A 23433-nucleotide genomic window follows, 5' to 3' on the forward strand; every position below is an offset into this window, starting at 1 on the left:
ATACATACATACATATAAATGTATATATATGTATGTGTGTACATACGTGATATTCGCGGCCGGTTGAATAAGAGGCAAAGTAAACGGTGTGATCTCTGTTGTCCCAAGGTGTAAGAGCAGAGGAAATAGAGAGTGACGTCAGCCCGAAATTATTGGCCTATTGGTTCGATCTGGTCTTATCTTTTCAAACAAACTGCACCGCGCTTGTTCGCGCGCAAGATGTAACAATATACACGCTCACGAGCGAGCGTGTTCTATACCACGCCACGTATGCGCGCGCGCACGCGCGTGTGCGTGTATCGAGTCGCGTGTAACCGAGTCGTAAACCTCCTTCTACGGAAGGCTGAATATCGATGACGTCCGTGCCTCTCTAGAACTCGAGATTCCGTAATTTTTCCCAACGAGAGACGCGTCGCCTCTCGTATATTCACGCCTGCCGCTCCGATGATGCGTCTTCCCCTCCCCCTACCCCTCCTCTCCCCCTTTTAATCGCGTTAACAAAGCGATTCAAGTGTTATATAGGAAATGGAGGTTTTCTCGGAATAACGGGTACGTGACTGTTCACGGTTCGACAAGGAAACCGAGGTCAACGATTGCGTGAAAGTAAGTAAGATTCGGTTCTCGGAGGTGCGCGTGATTAGGCCCGATGACACACACCACTCCGGAGAGCCGGAAGAGAAGAGATGTTGCGGAGACAGGAGAGCCACAAAGGATCGTTGTCGGTCGCTGCTCGAGAGAATCGCGTTGGAGAGAGAGAGAGAGAGAGAATGAAGGCGGTGGATGAAGAGGAGATTGAGGAATACAAGACGCGCCAGTCAGCCGCGCTCTACAGCCGATGACGCGGGGCAAAACGTTTTGGAATGAGCTCACCTCGCTTCCTCCTCGTCAGCCGAGGAACGCAAGAGAAGGAGGAGATTGTGGAGGAGAGCGCGAGTGCATATAAAGCCGTCGATTAGAATTATCGCCGCGCTACGTCTTCTACTTTTTCATTCGTAGCTTCGCCTTCGCGCGGAGAAGCGCGCCTACTGCACGCTATTTTCAAATCCGGAAATAAACGCGCGTTTTGCGCAACCGAACCGTTTTTCTTTTTCCCTACGTTGTCCCCTTCTCGCTTAGGTTAAGGGGTAAGATGGAGGGGGAGGGGGCTAATTTTTAGGAAGAGCTCGATATTCTCACGAGTTTCGATAATTTCGTAATCACGGTGACAGCGGGTGTCGTATTACCCACGGATTCACGAGGTGGCTCCGAGCACTCGTGGGGAGGCAAACATACGCGGGAAGACCGATTTCTGGTCCGAGTTTTTGGCAAATTTCCCACAACTGCCTCCCACTATGTCCCTTCATTCCCGAAATCGAATCGGCATTTACGATGGCGCTTCTAAATCTTCGACTTCGTCATCGAGATACAATTTCACTCTACCTTGTCTGGTCTTTTCCTCGTTTGCCTTGCTGACAACGCGAACGTGAAAATCCCCCCCTCCAAACGGGGATGCCTTTCTTTTTCAAAAAAGAAATTCGACGATCGCTTCGATCGAAACTGTCCGATTCGATCGGATTGCTGATCTGCTGATTCTTTAACTCGACTTGTCGTTTCAACGATAATTCCTTGAAATTGTGTGCCTACGTGGGTATAATTAATCACGACGGAAACTAGAAACTAGAATCATTGAGAACGAGACGGTTCTAGGTGTTGAGGAAAAAGAGACGAGGAGAGCTCGCGGAGGCAATAATTCTAATATAAAATAAGAGTGGAGCGAGTGGTTTTGGGAAAATTGGGTGGAGAGAGAGAGAGAGAGGGAGAGAGAAAAAGTCGAAAAGTTGGGAGAGCGCAGTAAGAAATAAAAGCGATATTTTTATATCCACGGGTGTAAGCTCGTCGGTGGCGTCCGCCACCGGGCCTCGGCCTCTATTAATATCCACGGGCCGGGCTTCCTTTCGGCCTCCGCAGCAATTCTCTTTGCACCAGCGGACCAACGATCGGCCACCGGAAAGAGAGACTCCGATTGGAAAAAAAATTTCGTGTCCTCGACTTCCGCGAACGCTCTTCCATTCTCTAAACGTTACGCGAGATCCAACGAGGGAGATTCGAAACCGTCACCGCGAAGCGACGTATTATTATTATTATTATTATTATTATTATTACTATTATTTATGCTTTGGAATGGAAGAAAACAACGTTTTATTTGAAAGGAAGAGAAAAAACGTTTTCCAAGTTTTCTTTTCGAGTTGAAAAGAACTCGCGGATGAGTAATTTCGAGTATTTTTATCGCAAACTTATAACGATTGCGCGCCCGTGTCCTTGGCTGCATTTGCATTTACGCGTAAAAGGAATAGCGTATCGTGAATAAGTCTCGTTGGTGGTGGGCGGTTCGGAGTGGAAAGAAGAAGAAAAAAAAAAAAAGAAAAAGAAATCTCACGTACACGTACTTGTACACGTACGTTCGTAATAAATTCGTTCAAAGATCGTTCCTTCGACGCTTACCAACGGATAGAGATGGGATTTAAGCTTGGAAAATATATGTCACCGATTGTCATATCGACAACCATGTCGCCGTCCATGAGCCAAAATGTATTTTCGTACCGTGTGCAACCATCGCTCGTACGTACTCTGAAAATCTGTATCTCCAGAAAATCCGGGCCAAAAATTCTGCCCGGCGTGTTGTCGCGCGAATTTTTATTATTACTCTGTCTTTTTTCTTTTTTTCAAAGAAAGAAGAAGAGAAAAAACTTTTCGAAAGAATTTCTAAAAGAGTTAGAGTTAGGACAAACGGTGCGCTCGTCCGTTTAAAATTAATACAGAGACGAGTTATTATCCCCGAGTTCTTGACATTTCACGATCCCCTTGTTCAAGATCCCCGCAATCTTCTTGGCAATTGTGTCAAGTTTAGAGCAATTTATCGTCGCTTCGGGCCACGAGTTTCGATTTTTTTTTTTTCAGGGCCGTGGATACCACGTACTTTGCTCGACACCCAGTTTCGACGATCCCAGCGTAATCCCAGCGACGGCACCGAGTGACCAATCGGTAATCGGGGACCGAAGATAATCGAGATAAACTGGTTCAATTTGGACTGATAACTCGCTGTCTGGTAAACAATGTTGGGTGCAACTGTTGCCAGGTAGTTGGCGATTGCCAAGCCTCGGAAGGGAGGTATGCCAGAGAATTCCTCCACCCTCCGCCATTGAAACGTCTCGTTCAATCGGATCTTGATTTATCGCTTATCCGTCACTTACGTTAAACGAAAAAAAAATCCCATTTCATTCGCTGAATAATCGAACAAGAAAAATGACACGAAGGATTCCCTTCGTTCTTCCATGATTACAAAACTCTCGAATTTCACTTTTCACGTGGCGAGAAGTCGAAAAATCGTGCCGATCTATTTTCTCAACAGTTTGATCCCCGGCTTCGGGGAACAAATCCCGTCGAACGCGCGGTTCGTGGAAAGGCGGAAACTCGTTTCGCCCCTTTTTTTTTTTTTTTTTTTCTTCTATCCAGCTCGCCGGAATTACGAGGTTGCAGCCGGTGCAACACCGGCCAGCCGGCGACATCCTGCCTCGAATCGAATTCGCGCCCCGCTGCCTGCTTGCGCTCCCTGCTTGCAGCTCGTAAACAAATCGGCTCGTACAACTCGTTGCCTCGCAACGATTACGTTTTCTCTTGCAACGTGTGCAACGGAGATTTTAAGCACGAGGGAGGAGGAGGAGGAGGAAGGAGAGGGGAGGGGAATCGGACCTCGTAGACATAAACAGAATTCGCGAACGGTGACTCGACGCGACCGGCTTATTTTCGATAATGACGAAAATATCGCCCGTTCTCGATACCAAAAGCGTATTCGCCTTTTTTTCCTTTCCTTTCCTTTTCTTTTTCCTTTTCTCTGCTCCTCGCTCCTACTCTCTTCGAGGAGAGAGAAATAAAAAAAAAGAAAAAGAGAGAGAGAGAGAGAGATTGAACGACGATGCCTCTTTCGATAGAAGTTATTCCCGAAGACGATTCGTACGTGCCAAACGTATTTATGAAAATTTGCCTCTACGTTTAGTCGGGGCGCGAGAAATACACAATTTGCTCGTTCGTCCGCGATGGTACGTCATTTTTCAATCCCCCAAATCCCGGCTCCTCTTCCCACGCGGCTGGCAAAATCCCAGTTATTGCCACATTTCGCGTGTTAACCTTTATCGGAAAGGAAGTCCTCGAGGACTCCTCGAGACTGTTATTTTTTTTTTTTTTTTTCTAGCTGGATACTACCTGTTAATACCGATCGTCAAACGTTGCGCGCGATATTATCGTATCTTCGGAGGGAACGGAATTTCTGGGAAAAAGAAAAAAGGAAAAATAACACGAATCGTTTAACGAGCATAACAATTAAGATTCTAATCGCGGTGATCGTAAATGCGTTTCGAACAAGCTTGGAAAATTATCCGAGTTGAACCGTTCCTTCCAGGAAAATAAAATGATTAAGGAATCCTCGTTAAAAATTTCCTTTCCTACTCAGCGAAATTCCGTGATTCATTCCGTGAAATGATTCCAAATGATCCGAAACGAGCAGGAGAGAAATTCCAACGATGTCGTAACCGATCCTCTAAATTATTCACGCGTACACACATACACATGCCCGTTCGAGTCGCGATTAGACGTCGAGGTTGGCATCGAGGAGGCGGTGGAAAAGGAACGATAAAAAACAAAATAAAAAAAACGGTTTTATCGAAGTCACGGTGTAATCGGCTAACGACACGCGGAATTTATGTCGAGTCCTTCCTTGGCGCGATAATGCTATTCGTAAGCGTCGCTCGCCAACGAAATATATCGCGTATATTCAACGACGAGCGCCCACGTTGCACCGACTGCATCGAATCACGGAAACCCGCGCCCAGATACGCGCAGCTGTTTGTCGCAGATTACGAGAGAGAACGACCAAACCCCCCCCTCTCGACCAATAACTCTTCCCCTGTCCTTAAAATTGTGTCAAATCGATATTTAAAAAAAAAAAAAAAGAAATTATTATCTCCTGTTTTCGAGATACGAAAAATTGGAAATGGATCGACGGAGAAACGGAGCGAATCGCTTGCCGTTCTCCCGTTTTTTTCGAATCTTTCTTCCCTCCAGAGGGAGAGAAGGAGGTGAGCGCGCATGGTGCGTGGACGATCGGTATTTTTATCGATCGGACGCGACGTCGCTCCCTCCTTAGAAAAATTTATTTTCGCGGTGACCAACGCGGTCCAGGAAGGAACCGAACCCGTCGACGACATCGTCTTCGTCATTGCCTTCGTCTTCGTCGTTGTCTTCGCGAGCGGGGCTCGACCCGGCTTGCGCGTTTCGCAAAGGCACCTTCTAGAAATAGAACGCCCAAATAATTTGCCTCGGATTACCAGCGACGCGTCGCGCCTCTCTCCCTCCTCCTCTCCCCTCCTCTTTTTCCTCTCTTTTCGAACGTTTTCGATCGCGTCGATTTTTAAAAACGATCACCATCCTTAGTTATCGCTCCTCCTCTTCTGTTTCGAGAACAGGTCCGATTCCTTTAAAAAATCCGTATTTAAAAAAAGGAAAGAAAAAAAAAAAGAAAAAATCCCAGTATGCAAAACAGATCGCTAGAAGTCCATGTATACGTGTTCACTCGATAGATAAGCGTAACCTTTAAATAGATCGGTGTGTTAAGCGACCGGTTGGGTAAATACATTGGCAATAATCGTCGATGCGAAGAAAAGGTAAACCAGGCATATATATATATATATACACACACATACATACGCGTCTTTGTAAAATTCACGATATTGCAAAATCGACGTGGTCGCGTCGCAGAGATTATTTTGCCGCGGATTCAATAAATCGCGGTAAAAAAAACGCGATAACGAATGACGGGAGCGAAAATTAAACTTATTAAAATCGCGATTACTCGAGATTAATTCGTAAATTCGTTTTGGTGATGGGAGCCGTTTGACACCGTCAGACTCGTATTTCTCTCCTTTCCGAGAAACCTCGAGGGCGGCCGGACGTCGTATTTGCGGCCTCATAAAATAAACGGAGCACGTGCTGCTTAAGAAGGCCAAGTTCGAAATGTCGATCGCGAGATAAAACTGTTGAACATCGATGAAAACGGAATCCGGTTGCGCGTTTCCGATCGTTCTCTCTCTACTCAGTCCTCCACAGAATACTCGAACGAGAGGCCGAAAATTATATACATACATATATTCGTGGCCAACTCCTTCGTTGACAGCTGCTCGATGATTCGAAAATATTTCAAAATATTTCCATCATTCATCATCGGTTATAATATGGCTATTTTTGAGAATACGATTCGCGCCTTGACATGATTCTTTATATTTTTTTACTTTTTTTTTTTTTTTGGCAAACGATAACAAACAAACGAGCGATCGTTAATAAAAGAACGTACAGCGGGAGGACTGGAAGAAGATTCGCAACGGAGGAGGGGGAGGAGTCGTTGAGCTACCTGATGTTTCGTAATTAAATGTCAACCGATGTCGTCGTTGAAATAAAGGAAGAAAGTTGAAAAATCCTTAGGAAAGTCGCGGCGATAGAAGCCAAAAGCTTCTCGTGTTACAGCGCGCCTGGTCGCCAAAACACGGCGGCGACGGCGGTCCGCGCGTTTCGCACGTAGTTGGCAACGATTTCTACCGATGCGCGTGAAATAATTTGGCGTTTGTTAGTCTATTACGTAATCCCGCCTCACGGTTCTTTATGGAGAAAGGAAGAGAGACGGGAATCCGTTGTCTGAGAAACACGATTCGAACACGATTCGAACGAATTTAAATAATTCTCACCCCTGTTGCTGGCTAACAGAGTCTCTCGCCATGACCGCTAAAACGTCACGGCGATCAAGGTAAGCAACGTCGAATTTTTCATTCATTCGAGCCGAATGTATATCTTTCGATGAGTTCCCTCTCCGCTCTCTCCCCCTCCCTCTCTCCTCCTTCTCCCCTCTGATAAGAACTTTTTATCGACACAAGCGCAACAGGAATTATCTTTAACGCACTTGTAAATAGAAGTTTGCAGTTTGCAGTTTACTTTAACCAATAATGGTTCGAAGAGTGCAAGTTTACACGCGATGCAACGATGATGACAAATCATCGAAGCGATAAATCGTTTTATCGATTCGACGCTTGCCGATAACATTGAGCAGGCGTAATTTTTTTCTTTTTCCTTTTTTCGCGACAGATCGACACAAAGAAGTGAAACAGAGTCACGTTTTAAATAAAATGTACGTGACCGATTCAAATACGCATGCAATTTACCGAAGAGCCAACCGATTATATCGCAAGCTATATCTGTCAGACTCGTTCTATCCAACTCTGAACAATAAACTCTTCCCGATGAAAAGCATCGAACCGACATCTCTCCTCTCACGAACATTCTCCGAGTGTCAAACGAGGAAAAGAAGAAGGAAAAGAAGAAGAAGAATAAGAAGAAGAAGAAGAAGAAGAAGAAGGAGAAGAAAATGATCGCAAAAAGGAATATCAAATAAACGAAACGCCTTACCTTTTGCACGACGAGCGGTGTGCCGAAATCCTTCCCTCCCTGAAGACGAAAACCCCAGGGAGATCCGTCGAATCTGGATAGTTTGACGTTGATCAACTGGGCCATATCACTGATATCTTTTACAGACAACCGGATAAAAAAAAGAAAACTGAATCCTCGATGCGAATGAAACGAAACGAATGAAACGAATAAGTTATCGATCGGTTTTATATATATATATATATATGTGTGTGTGTGTGTATGTATGTATGTATATATATATATACACACACGATTCCCTCTATTTTCCTTTACTTTTCTTTTCTTTTCTTTTCTTTCTCCTTTTTTCCTTTTTTCCTTTTCTTAGCTACTCGTTTCGAAGATCGAAGAGACAGGATATATGCACGTTGCACCGGCCACGGTTGACGTCTGCCTTGGCGAGGCGGAATCGCGCGGTTGGGAGAACGGCACGTACGTTCCTGAAGAACGCGCAGACCGGAGTAAAGGTACAACAGACTGTGAGGACGGTCAGTCGGGCAGCGGGGCCTGCCTGGCTGCCTTCCTTCCATCCGATTCGGCTCTGCCGCGGTTCTGGCCAGGGGCGGGGATAGGGATAGAGACCCAACACGCGGGTAGGAACGAGACCGCGATCCAGAATTATCCGGGGAGGGGGTGAATGGAAAGTTCGAGGAAGAGACACGTTTCCACGGGAAAAGGAAGGAAGCATCGAGATTTATCTGTTTCGACTGTGTATCGCGGCCATTAGGTACAAGGGGCAACGATGATGCGGGAGTGGAAGGCCAGCGGAATCGATGATTCTTTTTTCCTTCTTTTCCCCTTTTTTCTCTCCCTCTCTCTCTCTCTCTCTCTTTAATCGCGTACCGTGAAAAGTTTTCTTTCTCTCTCTTTCTTCTTTTTCTCTCTTCTCTCCCTCTCTCTTTTTTTCTAATTCGAACGAAACGAAGCGTGCAAGGAAACCGCGAAATTGCAGAACCGGAAACGGGAAATGATAGGGAAGTAGGCGATGGAACGAACGATGGAATGCACGATGGTGATGGTCTCTCGCGTTGCGTCGAAGGAAGAGGAAGGAATCACAAAGAAGAGATCGATAAAGATAAGGGAATGTGTATGTAGGAGGCAGGATGGAAATATCGAAAAAAAGAGGAAAAAAGGAAGAGAGAAAAAAAGAGGGGCGCGGAAGGAAAGAAGGGAGGGGAAGGGGGAGGCGAGAGGTGGAAGAGGATAAAGGAGGATACGTGATCGTGGTATCAGGATGGCATTCCCGACGTTTCATTCCTTCTTTTTTCCACCACTTGCTACCTTTCTTTCTTTCTCGCACTGCCGATTCCTTCCTTCGCTCCACCTTCTGTCATTGCTCCCATGTGCTGCGACCATGAAGAGAAGCACCTTGCTCGCTCCACCGTCTACACCCATGCACTTCTTCTCTCCGCGATTGTAATTTATTCCCGATCGCTACTTCGAATCGAACGACCGATCGATTAACGCTCCTCGTCTCGCGCGCGATATCGCCGACTTTTTTAAACAAGTTGTCAATCGTTGTCAATAAACCTTCTCCACTCGACGCATAATCGGACTTCATTCGTCGCTTAAAGATCGATCATTGCGTCGATTACGATATTACAAATCTGTTATCACGAAGCCAACCGACGATTACGCTTTCGAAGATCACCTTCTTCGAAAATCGATCGCCAATAACGAAAACGAAATGAAACGTTCGACGGAATTCGCGGTGCACGTACGCGAGATGATCGAGTTATCGTAATCGCGAAGGAATGGTCAGCGCTGAAATGCGAAATTGCTATTCGACGGATGAGCCTAGATTTTCGTTCCGTCGAGAGCGGCTGCATTTTCTGCGCCGGTGGCGGTCACGAGGGCGCGAACTAGTTCGTGAATCATGCCTAGAATGCTTTACATAAATTGCTCAGGACCGACGTCACGTTCTCGGTCCCTAAGCATGAGACGACTACCGAGGAGTAGGAAAGAGAAAGAGGGAGGAGAAGGAACGTTCGTCGGCCACGGCAGAAGTGACTCAGACTCTGGGCGTACGCATGCGGGACGTGGCTCGGGGAACAGAGTCCCAGGAAACTCCGGAAAGGTGAAAGTATGCGACTCATCCGCGAGTTGCTCGTCTCGTCCTCGGTTGTATGCCCATATCCCATGTCGAAAGGGATCTTGCGGAAAGATCGACGACGATGCGAGGTCGAAACGAGGGAAACCCTCTAGCCTCGATTCCGATAAGTCTCGTTATCGTCGTCTCGATTCGTTGCAAGAAAGAGAATCGTGTTTTCTGAATCTAATTTCAACGCGAATAGACGAGAGGATGGATGAATTGTTGAGTTTTACTCGAAAAAGAAAAAAAAAAATCAATCCTTTTATTTAACGCTTAATTCGTATAACGTTTCTTGACATTGCTTTTTTCGTGCTTTTTCGTGAAGACACACGTATAGACACGCACACGTACTTGATTGTAGTCGATTAGTTTTGTGGTTTTATATACACTCTTGGCATAGCGCACGTATTCGCATTATTTGCTTTTTTCTTTTCTTCTTCAATTTTTCTCATTTCTCGTCGACGAGTCGATCCGATTTTCATTCTTCGTCATCCTGTAAAAAAGAATTCTATCCTTTCTTCGCAATGGTTCAGTGGCTGACGCTCCGAGTACTTCTGTCGTCCGCGATACTGAACGCTGGAGATTTCTGAAACGAAAGAAACGAGGGGACGATTTCAAAACGCTTCGAGCTTTCGCGAGAATTTGAAAGGAAAAAAAAAAAATGAAGAAGAAAATTCTTCGGATCCTGTATATCGAATATACTCACGACCCTCTCGATTATGTCCTCCGCGGCGTTCACTTTGGCAGGCCTAGCTGGAATTCCTCTCTTCGGCTCTTTCTCCATTTTATGAATCATCTTATAGACGCTCGAGTTCATCAAGTGATCGAAGTTCGGTAGATTGGTCTTTTCGTATTTCTTAAAGTTTACTCTGCATTCGTAATCCAAAAAAAAAAAAAAAGAAAAGAAAAGAAAGAAAAAAGATCGCTTGAATAAATTCGGATAAGAATTAATTTCGAAAATAAAATATCCTCGTATAAGATAACACAGCAGCACGATGAATATCGTTATCGAACGATGAATAATAATAATAATAATAATTCTAGCTCACCCCAAGGCTCTGCCTCGAATCACTTCCGCCTGGGAAGATAAAACCTCGGCAATCATTTCGTCATTGAAGAAATCATTCGGACACCTCCATCTGCGGCCAAGCGTAAGTTCGACTTGCTTAGCCTGGGGCCAGAGATCTTGCGAACGTTTCCTCCCTCGTTGCTTCACTCTCTCCTGCAAAGAGTAGAGGGAAACGGGTCACTCCGTTGCTACTCGATTATTTCGATTGAAACGTTTTCGTTTACGAATCCAAGAAAATACGTTTCGTGACGCGGGATTTACGAAGGAATGTATATATATATATAAATGTATGTATAATTGTCGCTCAAGGATCGTAAGGAACGCACGTGACACGAATATAACTTCATCTTCGTGAAGTTTTTTTGGAGGATAGAACGGGGGTGTACAACAAATTATGGTGCGTTTTCGAAGTGCAAGTTTGATGATGCCAAAATTTTTGGTATTTTTAAAAGAACATTTAAGAAAAGAAGGGGAATTTCGGTAATAACTTCGGTGATTACGATAGAATTCTCAAAAATACATCGATGCGATTAAGATAATGCGTACAGACTCTCTAGGATGCTAGAGGACACAGAACGGGAACAACAAAAATTACTTCACATTCAATTTACATTCCGTTACATTCTCTCTAGAATACCTGCAACTCCTGAATAACTTGGTCTTTTGCCGATAGATTTGGATCTGGTTCGAAACTGCCTACAATACACATATCGCTTCGTTTCTGTTATCTTTCCTTAACTTTTATCGCTTTTTTTTTCTTTCTTAATCATCGAGTCGTATCAAAAAAAGAAAAGGAAAAAGTCCAACCAACTGATTGTTATTTACCGTGAGATGGTGCGGGGCTCGGCGATTTCAGAACCTTGGTCTCGTACGAGACGACGAATTTCTTCACCCTGCTTCCCTCCTCGCTCTTCACCGATAGCGTCCCTTCCAGCTCCTGCGTCTCGGTCTCTTCCTCCCCCTCATCCTCGCTAGGCTGAACGATCCTCAGATGCTCGTCCGAATAGGCGGAGTACGAGATATCCTCCGTGTACTCCGTCACGTCCTGCTCCTCCGTTTCCTCCGCCTCCTCCGCGCGCTCTTCCTCCGACTCTTTCGCTCGCTCTTCCGGCTCTGAAAACAGCGAATGATCGCGATGCAACGAACGGATACGGATACGGCGGAAATTGGAAAAGAATTCGTAGGGAAAATTTGCTTTCGCAATGGGCGGGACTACGTCTGAAGCATAGGCGCGCTCGGTTGACACAGCCGGGTTGGCAACGCTTCAACCGCGTCCGTGTTGGAACGCGTGAAATTTGAAAATATGCCGGGCAGAGGCCGGGATATCGATTCAGTCCTATTCGAAAGGCACGAAAATAATACAATCTTTTAGCATACCTCGCCGTTCCTCCTCCTCCTCCTCCTCCTCCTTCTCAGCGTTAACGGTGGCGCCGTTTTGGACACCGCTCAACTCCATGATCTTCTGCAATTGCTCGGACACGATTCTCAGGTGATTCTCGATCTCGCTCGGAAGCTGCTTCAACGACAGCAACTGCCGTTGAACGTTCTCCAGTTGCTTCTCCAGATTAATCTCCGTTGTGACCAACTCCTTGATCCTCTCTTTGTCGACCTTCGCCGCAACGTTCGCCATCTCCTTCTCGATCTCGTTCAAAACGCTCTCGTGCGTCGTTCTCTCCTCCTCCCGCCCCTTAGCCCCTTCCTTCTCCTCCTCCTCCTCCTCCTCGCGGGCGCGAACCTCCTCAACCTTCTCCTCGACTTCGTTCAACGCCGATACAACCGTCTCCCCCGCTTGTGCGCGCTCGGCCTCGCTCTCCTCCTCCGAACGCTTCGATTCGGCCTTCGATTCCGGCCGCGATTCAGGTTCTCGATCCGATCTGTAGCCCGGCTCCGGAGTGGCCGATGGTGTCGCCTGAATTCAGACAACAGGCCGTTACGGAATTTCGTTGCTTCGGGTTGATCGAAGCGGTTGGTGGAAGTGCGTTGTTATTATTATTACGTCGTGCAGTATCCGGGGATCGAGATGCATACGAGAACTTGAACGTCTTCTATAAAAAGGGTAAACGCGCGTGCCACTTCCGTTTTATTCGTTAACGGATAGCATACTCTATATTGTTCAATGGACTCGTTTCGTTTCCGAAGGGATATATCTTTTTTCTTTTCTTTTTTTTAGGGAAGGGTGGGGGTGAAATCCAACGAACGAAACGAGAGCGTCCCAATTGCTACGTTTCGACGGGGTTATCGAGAATTTTAGAATTCTGGGTGCAGCCAAGATATGTGCATTTTATTTCTGAACAAATTATTTCCTCTCGACAATCCATCGTGTGGGTACAATGAGGTAATTATATATGCGACTACGGTGTAGATGTTGACATGCATCGATCTGTCTACGCGTGCGTGATAACGCGAGATTTTTTTCGATCGTGTTTATATATATATATGTACTCTACGTTCGTTAAAACTAGAGATGTCAATGAATCGACGTGCGATTTCTTTTTTAATCTAAGTATACTACGTGTACTACGTTATAGTATAGTAGATAGTAAGTATACTTGCAGGACCGTGCAATTTCCTTCAAAATAATATATATATTGAAACGAATCATCGAGAAAAAAGGTAAAATGTATTTGCAGATTTGATTGATTAAAGTTTTTAAGTTTCGATGAACAATAAACAACGATGGTCGTTGCACGGTCCTTAATAGACAAGTACAATTGCTGCTAGCTGCTCTAGTCACGAGAAACGGGTTACGGTTACATTGGACAGAAGATACAACACACACTTTTAACGAGCGACCAACACTTTTTTTTTTTCTCTCATATACGTTTACAGATGACGTCCACATGATGATCTAGCGTCTGTTAGGGATGGCCTAGAACAAGTGATGTCGTTTTAAATCTAAACATAATCGTAATCATTAATCATACCGTCTCTATGTGCGAATTATTATTTAGATGTACGAATGATGTTACTTGTACATGTAGAGCAATATGAGCGAGGTACAAGGCACGAACGCGTACGCCACAAATCTCGTGAAATCAACCCCTATGCGATTCGTCAAACTTTCGTAGAGGATGGTTGGGACAAAGGATAGCCTACGTCCATCGCGATCGTTATCCTCGGCCATTTTCTCCTTGTCGCTGCTCATCCTTCCCCTCCCTTCCCCGAAACGTTTGTCAGGAAGCGATCGATCGACTCGAAGGAACGTTCGAAAACCGTGGAACAGATTGGAAGAGACACCGCTCGAGGCTCTGGATCTCGATCTCGACGACGATCGTCTACTTCCACGATGAAAAATCTCGGCCGAGATATAATCTTTGGACGAACGGATGAGATTGGAAAGGACGCTGCCTTCCCTCACGGACGAAAGAGACGACGCGTCGCTTTGGCGCGAGTTCAAGGATGAGAAGCCTGGAATAACAGCGGAAGAACCAGCGGCGGATCGAAGAAGTTGGAGAAGTTGGCATCGAGCGTGGTTCCCGATTAAACCGAGGGACTCGAACTGCCTTTTCAGAATACGTTCCACGTAACGAGCTCGAGAGACAAATTTCTTTCTCGAGGTTGGACGAGTGGAGAAACGACCGAACAACGCGAGATACCAAGTCCAATAACCTCTCGTCTCGATCCTCCACGAGTTTCCTCCTCTTGTGCTACGAATCTCCCTGCTACCAAGATTCCGCTTCAAGGACAACGCCGCGTCGCGGATACGATTCAACGAGCAAGCATCGCGCCGAAAGATACGTCGAACGTAACGACCCTTGAAATACAGACTACGTTCGCGCGATCTTTCATCGAAATATCGTTGGTTGGAGAGTAAATAGGGACGAAGGCGAGCCACCACCAATTCTATACCGCGAACGAGAGTTCCCTCCACCCGGTCGCTTTTCCTCCACGAGATTTCTCCCTTCGACTCAACGGGCGGGAAGCAGCCCCTCGCCTCAGACCTCCTCCCAAACGTCCCGTCGACCATCCGCCTCGTCGTCCAATTATCCTCTCGCTTCAAGTACGTCTCGAGGTGACGACCTCCGATCCTCCTCCGCTTCGAACACTTCTTCGCGATACGACGACTCGTTGGAACCCTCGACACCTCGATACCTCGTCCCAACCGACTTTTACCCCCCTTTGCTTCAACCGCTCTCCCAACGTGTCTCCACTTGGCGAACGACAAACATCTTGGAAAGCGAACACGAGCGCTCGTGCGAGAACCTCTCTTCGACACTTTCCGCCTGCCTTTCCCCTCGCCACGTGTCCGAGCTACCTTCTTTTCACGGTAGCCCTTCGCCGTGGCTCCGTCCGTTTCGTACGCGCGAGTTTCACGCTCGAACGAAAGGGAAGGGCGATCGTGGCGGTTCTCGAGGATCGAACGGGGGATACCTTGGACCGAGCGTCCCGATACTCGGGGATCATCGTCCAGCGCCAAGCACGTAGACGCATCGAGGATCGAGGAATCCTCCTCCTCCTCCTCCTCGATTTTTTCCGCCCCCTCCGTCTTAGTTTCCATGTTTACCTCGGGAGTGAAGGGCTCCGGGGTGCTTCCGCCCTCCGGTTTCAGCAAGCCCCTCTCTAGCAGCCGGTCGGTCACGGTTCTCCTTTTCTGCTTCTTTATCACAACTTTGTACGACTCCGTCTCTTTCTCTTGCTCCCCCTCCTTCTTGCGGGGTGTCGGGATCGGCCGCTCCGGTTTCTGAAGGAACACCGAGGTGCGCCTCAACTGCTCGACCAACGGTGGCTCGGCAGTGGCTATGTTCTGAAGCTCCTCTATAACCTTCGATTGCTTCAGAACTGTGACGCGCGGCCTCAGTTTCTTAAAGTTCACCCTGGAATACAGAGACAGGCGAGAAATCTTTCCTTTTCTTCCCCCTTTCTAAAATTTCTTACGAGTTTTATTGTTATTTCGGGAAAAATTGGAAGCAGGGGATTCGAGGGAGGGAAGAATTTTATACCCCAGAACGCCTTTGTCGTCCAAAAGTTCCTCTTCCTCGAGGATCAGCTGCGCGATCTCGTCGTCCGTGAGATTTTGGTTCGGCACGATCTCGCTGTTGGCGTCTTTCGGCTTCTCGGGGAGCGGTTCCACCTCCTGCTTCGATCCCTCTTCCTCCTCGCACGTCTTTATCTCATACTCGTGGCGTTCGATCACGGTCTCCTCCTTCAAGATTTGCTCCGGGAAAACTGGCGGCAAATCCGCGAGCTGGTACAAATTTTCCGCCGATCAAATCAATTTTCCAGCGAGCACAAAAATCGTACACATGTACATATATATACAATGAAATTCACACATATATTTTAACGTGAGATACGTACAGGGATCTTATAAGGGACGATGTTCTCCTCGGACAGCGCCTCCGCAGCCTTGACAAAATCTTCTTGTCTGCGTCAACGGAGAAGTGGTCGGTTGATTAATTTCGAATTTTTTTCTTTTTTCCTTTTCTTTTCTTTCCTCTCGATCGATCGATCTGTCACGCGCATTCGCATACACTCGAGTGTTCAGCTACCAAGTGAACGGAATTGGAACGGAGGTTGGAATGAAGTTAACTACTTTTCGAAGCTTACTCGCAAGGTTCACACGCGAAAGGGTAATGAGAGGGATCGTGGAACAAATGTGCGCGATGTAAAATGCCAGCAATAAAATCGCCGACCAATGATAAACAGATCTCATTCTGGGTCACCTATTTATAAGTGTTGCAATATGTTACCACACGTTGCCCGTACGCCGGGATATTCTTGCCTCTCTCTGATCGTGTTATAATATTCGTATATAAGTATATACGAAGACAATTTCCTTTCTTTTCTTTTCTTTTTTTTTTTTTTTTTCCCCCTTTATCTCAAGTCGAATCGAATTGAGATACACCGATCTGCTTCATCTAACGAATTATTTGCTATTGAAATGGAAATATATAACGTGATAGAAGTGTAGCGACCTCGAAGAATCGTCGGTCGATACACGAGTTTGTCAAGGGTACTCGAAATAAAATTCGTCGCGGTAAAAAAGTAGTTCAAGTTAAGCTCGACCTCGAAGAAGCGGTCGGTCAATTCGGTTGCGACGATGCAGCAGTGTCGTTGACATTGATATCGAATTGTTTTCGAGTGGCTGGGTTGCGGGATCTACTTCCGATAAGGATGTACACGAGTAACGCGAGTATTTTTAAAGGTTACTTTTGATGGTTGGATTTCATTATTAATTAATAAATTCAGGTAACGCACACAAGCTTACCTCAGCACGCCAAGAACAAAATTATTTCCTGCTCGCATTAATTCTTCGTGCGCCTGTCCGTGGGTTAAAGAACTAATGGGTTGATCGTTTAATCTTACCACCACGTCGCCGACTTTTAAACCCATACATTCCGCCAAACTTCCCTCTGTGACCTAAGAAATGTTTTTTCACGTTTCAATTTTCATTTTCACTCGAATGAAACTGGATAATTGAAATTAAAACTACTTTACGAACGATGAGATAGACGAGGAGGAGAAGGAGGAGGAGGAGGAGGAGGAGGAGAAGGAGCAGGTAGGTTTAACGGTTTAACGGTTTAACGGGACTTTGACGTTGATCATGTTTTTGAAATTATAGGAAAATTTCATAATCGACGAATAAATCAAGAAAGTTTGGAAAAATAATTTTTTTATTCTTTATACACACTACCATAAATATTCGCACGTATATTGTATTGCATTGTATTCATAAATCTTTTGATCGCTACAGGAGAGTAGATGATAAAGTTAATCGATTAATCGAATATTGGAGCGAATTTCTTGAGCGTGTAAATTTTGTATAAACAAGAAGAGCAAATAGTAGAAGAAGGAACAAAGATAAACTAAAAATGTGAGAATCAGCGCCATCTCGACAATATCGTGGATAAAACAAATGTAGACGAAGAAAGCGAATAATAGGAAAGGGATAGAGAGAGCGTAAAAATATTGAAATCAGCGTCATCTCCAGAGTGCCGTAAATGAAACTCATAAAAAAGGATAGCAAATAGTGGAAAAAGGATAGAGATATGATGAGAATTGACCAACAGCGCCATCTCTTGAATACTAAAAATACTTCTTCGAAGGCACGTTACTCAAAAGATAAGTTAGATTAAGAATTGGGATTCAGCGCCATCTCTCGAGCATTTTGTTAAACACGTCTTTTTCGGTTCAATAGATGGCGTTAGCTCTCAATTCTTACTCTATCCTGTTTTATCCTGCTATTTAGAGGTATCTTTAATAATTAAAAGATGGCGTTGATAATTAATTCTTACAATATCTCTATCTTTCTTTCATTATTTCCTGTCCTTTTTTTATATGTTTCATTTATGACACTTTAGAGATGGCGTTGATTTCAATATTTTTATTTTATCTCTGTCCTCTCATTATATCTCTCCTTGTCTATACTGGTTCTTAATACGTGATCACGTACGTATGGGATATCAATTAAATACTTTTATCGTTTCTTTTTCAAAATTACAACGTGTTTCAATTTTTAATGTAAAAAATATGAATGTTATATTCTCAATTTTATAATGTATAACACGATAAACTTTCAAAATATATTGCTTAATATATCGCTTGCTAGACAAGTGATATATTATAATTCGAAATTTAATACTTATTGAATTATTGCTACGGAAAAAATTATAATAATTTATATTTTTTATTAACAGAATCATGTAAATAATAGTTTTAAATTTGATAAACATGCAACTTACTTTAATAATATGATATTCTTGTATATTTTATATTTTTATAAATCAAATCATTCAGAGTTGTTTCCTCTAAAATTATAATTTTTAAATTGTACGATTTTTCTAGAAAATATGCAATATGTTATGAAGAATACTAATGAGATTTGATCAAATAATTATTTATAATTTAATATTTAATTTCAATTGTAATCCATCTTATATTCTTATGATCATATCTATTCTATATAATTCGTTTATATTTAAGTAGATCATTGTAATTTTAATAAATCGGTAATACAGAAATTGCTATGATTAATTATATCGACATATCTGAAACTGTACCAGCCTGCAGATATGCAATCCTTTATACTTTTCCCGCTAAATGTTTACTATGTAATCTCATAATTTCACATATGCATGTATACAATATGCATGTATGCTATATAAGTTTCTTGACAATTTATAAATAAATAATCTGAACTGCATTTCTAAATAATCTATATCTGCGCATATATACTTATATGAATTATAATAAGTATAGTATATATTTAAATAATAAAAAACATGTAATAATAATAATATAATGTACATACTCTGATGACAGTCAATGGTTGTGGAAAATCGCTTCCACCCGCCAATCGAAATCCCCATGGTGTGTTATCGAATTTTGTGAATTTTATGCTGATAGCCATATTGTTCTACATCTGAAATTCACGTGTCTGTAATCATTTTGAACTGGAATATCTTGTAAATGCTTAAAATGATACTTCCTTCATTAATTTTGATGAAATTAATTACGAAAGTGATTTCCAATGAAACAATTATATAATAAAATAAAAAAAAATAAAAATATATAATAAAACAAAAAAAAAATGAAAATTTTAAGAATTTGAATTTTTTTGTGGAATTATTTCACGGTTGAATATTTTCATTTGAATTTTTAAAAAATCTTGATAAAAAAAATTCAATCATCAATTTTCTTGAATTATTTGTGAATTTAAAAAAAAATTACTTAAATTTATCAGTTTTAATATATATATATTTTTTAAATTATTAATCAAAGAAAAGAATCATTTATGTGAACACGACAAAATATAATACATATAAGTTTTTATAAATTTTACTCTCGTTACATAATGCTGATTTTAAAAAGACACAAAACAAAAGGTTCGATATTCTTAACGTTTATAATATTCTTTATATATTTTACATTGATTTTTGGATAATAGTAATTCAAATTAAATGTTTGCTTTTTGATGATTAAAAAAAATAAGTAAAACTAAAAACTTCGGAACGCAACAACAACCGAAAGGAATTCGTACCATGTACGCGGAAGTGATCGCATAGCGAAACGAATATAGTCTAGTCGATGCGAGAATTTACTCAATGATTCGTGAGTTACTTGCCAGTATGTTGCGCGAAGAATAGTCACAGAATTATTATATCACGATGCACAGGATATTGCACACCGAGAAAAATTATATCACTGAATTCATGGATCAGAAGCGCGCGGTCATCAACCGAACCGGTCGATACCGTGGTAGCATCGATCGACGAACTCCACTAACTCTTCAACACGCACAAAACGGTGTCACGATAATGTTTGCCAGAAGGCAATCGTAGCTACCGACTTGAACGCCACAAATACACGGCCTCTTCTCCCCTCATCCTCTCGTCCCCTGCTCCCCTCATTATCCAATCGTAAAACAGTAGGAAGAATGCTAGATCTATTTACTGATCGATTTATTTAGATTCAGGTCCTCGATTTCCTCGTCATCACATATGAAGTATTTCGCTCTCATCGTTACTCTTTCGTAAAGTAACGATACCTACATCTTTTCTCTGCGACAAAGAATAACTTTTTTATCGTAACTTCGCGCTAAAATCACATAAATCGATTTAAAAATCGTATACGCTTCTGCCATCTGGGGATACACTAATGCTTAAATTCAGTTCTTTGAATCGAAAAACGCGCGAAACTTTTTATGCGAAAGCAAAAAGAAAAATTAAAAATAAATTATATAAATATTGTTTATATAAATATGTTCTGTGATATGTGATATAATTTGTGTTTAAAATACGTTATATGCAAATACAATACACATAATTTACAGTGAATACGTGTATTAAATATTTTAATTTATTTTAAATAATTTACATTATCAAAATTTAATAAAAATATGAATATTTACAAAATATTTTTAAAATGTAAATTTTATTCTTATTGACGTATGTCTTACTTGATTCGAAGTTCGAAGTCTATCTTTTGACTGAAAGTCAAAATGTGGAAGTAAGACATAGATACGTCCGTACCTTCAACATATATTTATATATATCTGATATAGTGTGTATATATATATATATATATATATATATATATATATATATATATTCGTGCATTTAAGCAATTTACATAGTTATTATATTGTTTTACATAAGAATAATATCCATTAAATTTGATGTGCATGCATTTTTATAATTTTGACACTATGCAATTCGTTATTTTTTGTTTGATATATTATATTAAAAATATATATTTTAAAAATGGAAATGTAATTTAATTTGTTTATTAAATTATTTGCTTTGATTATTTTATTTATTAATACAATACAATAATATTCTTGTCTTATTCACAAGGATAAGTTGCCGATAATAGAGAACATTGTATACTATGTGTACTATAATAATGTATAATAAAGAATAATATATAATTTAATTAATATAATAAAATATTAAAATAATAAATTATTATATAATAATGATAACGATAAATTTTTTTACAATTAAGTTAAATAAAATATTTTTATTTACATAGTATTAAATTTTTTAAAATTGCGATCAATTATAAATATTAATCAGAACATGAATGAGGTTCTTATTATATTTATATTTTTTTTTAAACGAAAAATTTTTGTACAAAATGATTATTGATGAATAATATAAAAATTTTTATGAAACATATTTTCTTAAGTTTTTTGCTTCTTTGCGCTTGATACTCCATCCTGCTCATCTGTTTGGAATATCGTTTGTGGTTGTGTTTTTTTATATGCTGGCGCAATCCAATATGGATTTTCTTCTGCTACTTTTGCATATTTTAATATAGCTTCTCGTGGATCTTGATCATCTTCTATTCTTTTACTAAGTCCCAAATTCCGAATTACATAAGAACTAAGTGTTCCACCAGAAGAAGCAACTCTTCCACCTTGTCCAGAAGTAATTGGTAAATCTGGTCTTCTCGATTTAACGGGATCTAAACGATCTTTTTCCATTTGTTTACGAACTGATTTAGGCCTGTCTTGTCTGAATAATGGAAGTGCATGCGGTGTAATAATTTGTTGAGTTGACATTACTTCGATATGTTTTTGTTTTAAATGCGTTTTTATAACACATAATTTTGCACCTCTTAAACTCTTCTTAGAATCGTAATATACCTTAACTATTCCATTTCCACAACCAACAAATATTTGATTTAATTTTGGATGCCATAATGTTTTAATAACATGAGAATTTGTTACATTTATTCCATTAATTAGATCAAAAGTTTTTGTATCATAAAATAAAATTCTACCAGTATTTTGATTTTTACTTAAAGATTCTCCTGTAATAAGAATTGAATCATCTGGATTAAACATACAATCAGTTGTATCATATCTAGAATATAAATTTTTTGCTTCAAAAATAGGTGTTTTAAATGCTCTTAAATCCCAAAGCTTTAATGTATCATCACAACTTCTGGTTGCAAGCATTTGTCCAAGATAAGAGAAGCTTAGGCTTGATATCTCAGCACCTTGTGCATGTGCATTTCTCTGAATCAGTGATGGATTAACAAAATTTTTTCTATGATCCCACATCTGTATAGAACCATCTATACAACCACAAGCAACTACATTACCTTCTCTACTGTAACCACATATGGTTGGTATGGTTTTAACACCATTTTGTGCTCTACACTTTATTAGATGTTTATGTGCACGCGGTCTATATAAAATCCATATTCTACATGTACTATCTTGTGAACAAGTAAGATATTCCTCCTTTGTGAATGGATGCCAACAACCACTGTTTAATCCTGCTGTATGACCTTTTGTACGTGCCATATCTGTTATATATTGATCACCTTTCACAGTTTCACATTTTTCAAAACCATCTCTATCTAAAACTTTTGCTTGTGCAGAACCTGATATAACTAATATAACATCACCAGTCATTGAGTATTGTAGACATTTGATTGGATGATTCTCACAAGGTTGCAATGTTCTAAAACTTCTCATTGATGAATCCATGCCAGCAAAATCCCAAAAACAAACATCATAATCAATAGAACCTGAAGCTAATCTTGCTCCAGATGGATCTGCTGCAATAGCTGTTACTGCTTTTGTTCCATGAGTCATTGTAACTTCATGGCTGCATGGAATTTTATCTTTTAATTGTAATTCTTCTTCTATATCAGATTGTTCTTCATCTTCATCACTTTCATTGTCATTTTGATCTTTTATCTTCGTAGATTGCTCTAAATTAATTGAATTCTGAAGTTCAGGAGGTATTGGAGGTCCAATGAAGTCATCATCTTCTTCATTATCATTAGTACTTCCATTATTAATAATATCAATATCTTTAATTACTTCTTTTGCAGGTGCGGTTTTAGATTCTTTTTCAATAGATTTTATATTTATATTACTTACTTTGCTGTTATTAATAGTTTTTGTAATATTTTCCAACATTTCTTGTACATCAAAAGATTTAGCCTTTTTACCAAAACCTGTTATACCCATAACTTGTTTTAAATTTTGAGATTCTTCTTCATCTTCAGGTTTAATTTCATTAATTTTTGTTATATTAGTCTCCAATGATTTTTTGCCAAATGTACCAAATCCAGAATTTATAATTTCTGTATTTTTCGTCATATCTCGAGTTAAATCTTTATTAATTTTACCAAAAGTTATTCCTTTTTTTGTATTCATGATTATTATAACTTGTTATTAAATAAATTATAATAATATTTATAAAACATATACAAATAAAATTAAAAATTTTTATTTATTTATTTTTAATATAATATAACTTTGATATTTTTTTAAGATTTAATTTCTTATAACGGTTTAATTAAAAAA

At 41.1% G+C, this 23433-nt stretch overlaps 3 protein-coding genes and 2 long non-coding RNA genes across 26 annotated transcripts in view; 2 read left to right on the forward strand and 3 right to left on the reverse strand.

The window, feature by feature from the left end:
• Positions 1-9445, reverse strand: part of LOC107999479 (PDZ and LIM domain protein Zasp-like) — a 29483-nt gene extending 20038 nt beyond the window's left edge. For 7 of the 18 annotated variants that reach the window (XM_062080211.1, XM_062080209.1, XM_062080208.1 and 4 more), the window contains exon 1: positions 7486-9362. In XM_062080211.1, the coding sequence (XP_061936195.1) occupies positions 7486-7590 (105 nt within the window). In that variant the 5' untranslated portion in view covers positions 7591-9362. Of the gene's footprint in view, positions 1-7485 lie in introns of all 18 variants that reach the window. The other 11 variants (XM_062080210.1, XM_062080207.1, XM_062080206.1 and 8 more) reach the window with 2 other exon arrangements.
• On the forward strand, positions 3058-7768 carry LOC133666765 (uncharacterized). Its single transcript, XR_009831368.1, has 2 exons — positions 3058-6829; positions 7165-7768. It is a non-coding gene; the product is annotated as an uncharacterized LOC133666765 (long non-coding RNA).
• A 391-nt stretch (positions 9446-9836) lies between the features above and the next one.
• Positions 9837-15522, reverse strand: LOC107999511 (uncharacterized). The gene is made up of 6 exons (XM_062080231.1): positions 15169-15522; positions 12042-12573; positions 11490-11777; positions 11302-11360; positions 10645-10817; positions 9837-10464 (listed from the first exon to the last, which is right to left on the reverse strand). The coding sequence occupies exons 2-6, from the start codon at positions 12292-12294 to the stop codon at positions 10125-10127; spliced, it is 1113 nt and encodes a 370-aa protein (XP_061936215.1). The 5' UTR covers positions 12295-12573; positions 15169-15522; the 3' UTR covers positions 9837-10124.
• An 87-nt stretch (positions 15523-15609) lies between these two features.
• Positions 15610-17270, forward strand: LOC133666766 (uncharacterized). Its single transcript, XR_009831369.1, has 2 exons — positions 15610-17163; positions 17227-17270. It is a non-coding gene; the product is annotated as an uncharacterized LOC133666766 (long non-coding RNA).
• LOC107999507 (gastrulation defective protein 1 homolog) lies at positions 17261-23283 on the reverse strand. 5 transcript variants are annotated; one of them, XM_062080219.1, is made up of 4 exons: positions 19645-23283; positions 18665-19026; positions 18347-18445; positions 17261-18260 (listed from the first exon to the last, which is right to left on the reverse strand). In XM_062080219.1, the coding sequence occupies exon 1, from the start codon at positions 23281-23283 to the stop codon at positions 21289-21291; it is 1995 nt and encodes a 664-aa protein (XP_061936203.1). In that variant the 3' UTR covers positions 17261-18260; positions 18347-18445; positions 18665-19026; positions 19645-21288. The 5 variants fall into 5 exon arrangements, with proteins under 5 accessions (XP_061936203.1, XP_061936201.1, XP_061936204.1 ...); XM_062080217.1 differs by having other exon boundaries at positions 17261-19026; positions 19645-20164; positions 20563-23283; XM_062080220.1 differs by having other exon boundaries at positions 17261-18445.
• Positions 23284-23433: the final 150 nt, after the last annotated feature.

This window comes from Apis cerana, linkage group LG10 (genome assembly GCF_029169275.1).
Source record: "Apis cerana isolate GH-2021 linkage group LG10, AcerK_1.0, whole genome shotgun sequence".
Lineage (NCBI taxonomy): Eukaryota > Metazoa > Arthropoda > Insecta > Hymenoptera > Apidae > Apis > Apis cerana.

Excerpts from the sequence above, each read along its gene's own strand:
- LOC107999511 (XM_062080231.1), bottom strand. The coding sequence starts at position 12,294 with ATGGCGAACGTTGCGGCGAAGGTCGACAAAGAGAGGATCAAGGAGTTG. Across the intron at positions 11,361-11,489 it reads GAGCCCCGCACCATCTCACG|GCAGTTTCGAACCAGATCCA; the intron begins GTAAATAACAAT and ends TGTGTATTGTAG. Across the intron at positions 10,818-11,301 it reads AAGTTATTCAGGAGTTGCAG|GAGAGAGTGAAGCAACGAGG; the intron begins GTATTCTAGAGA and ends TACTCTTTGCAG.
- LOC107999507 (XM_062080217.1), bottom strand. The coding sequence starts at position 23,283 with ATGAATACAAAAAAAGGAATAACTTTTGGTAAAATTAATAAAGATTTA.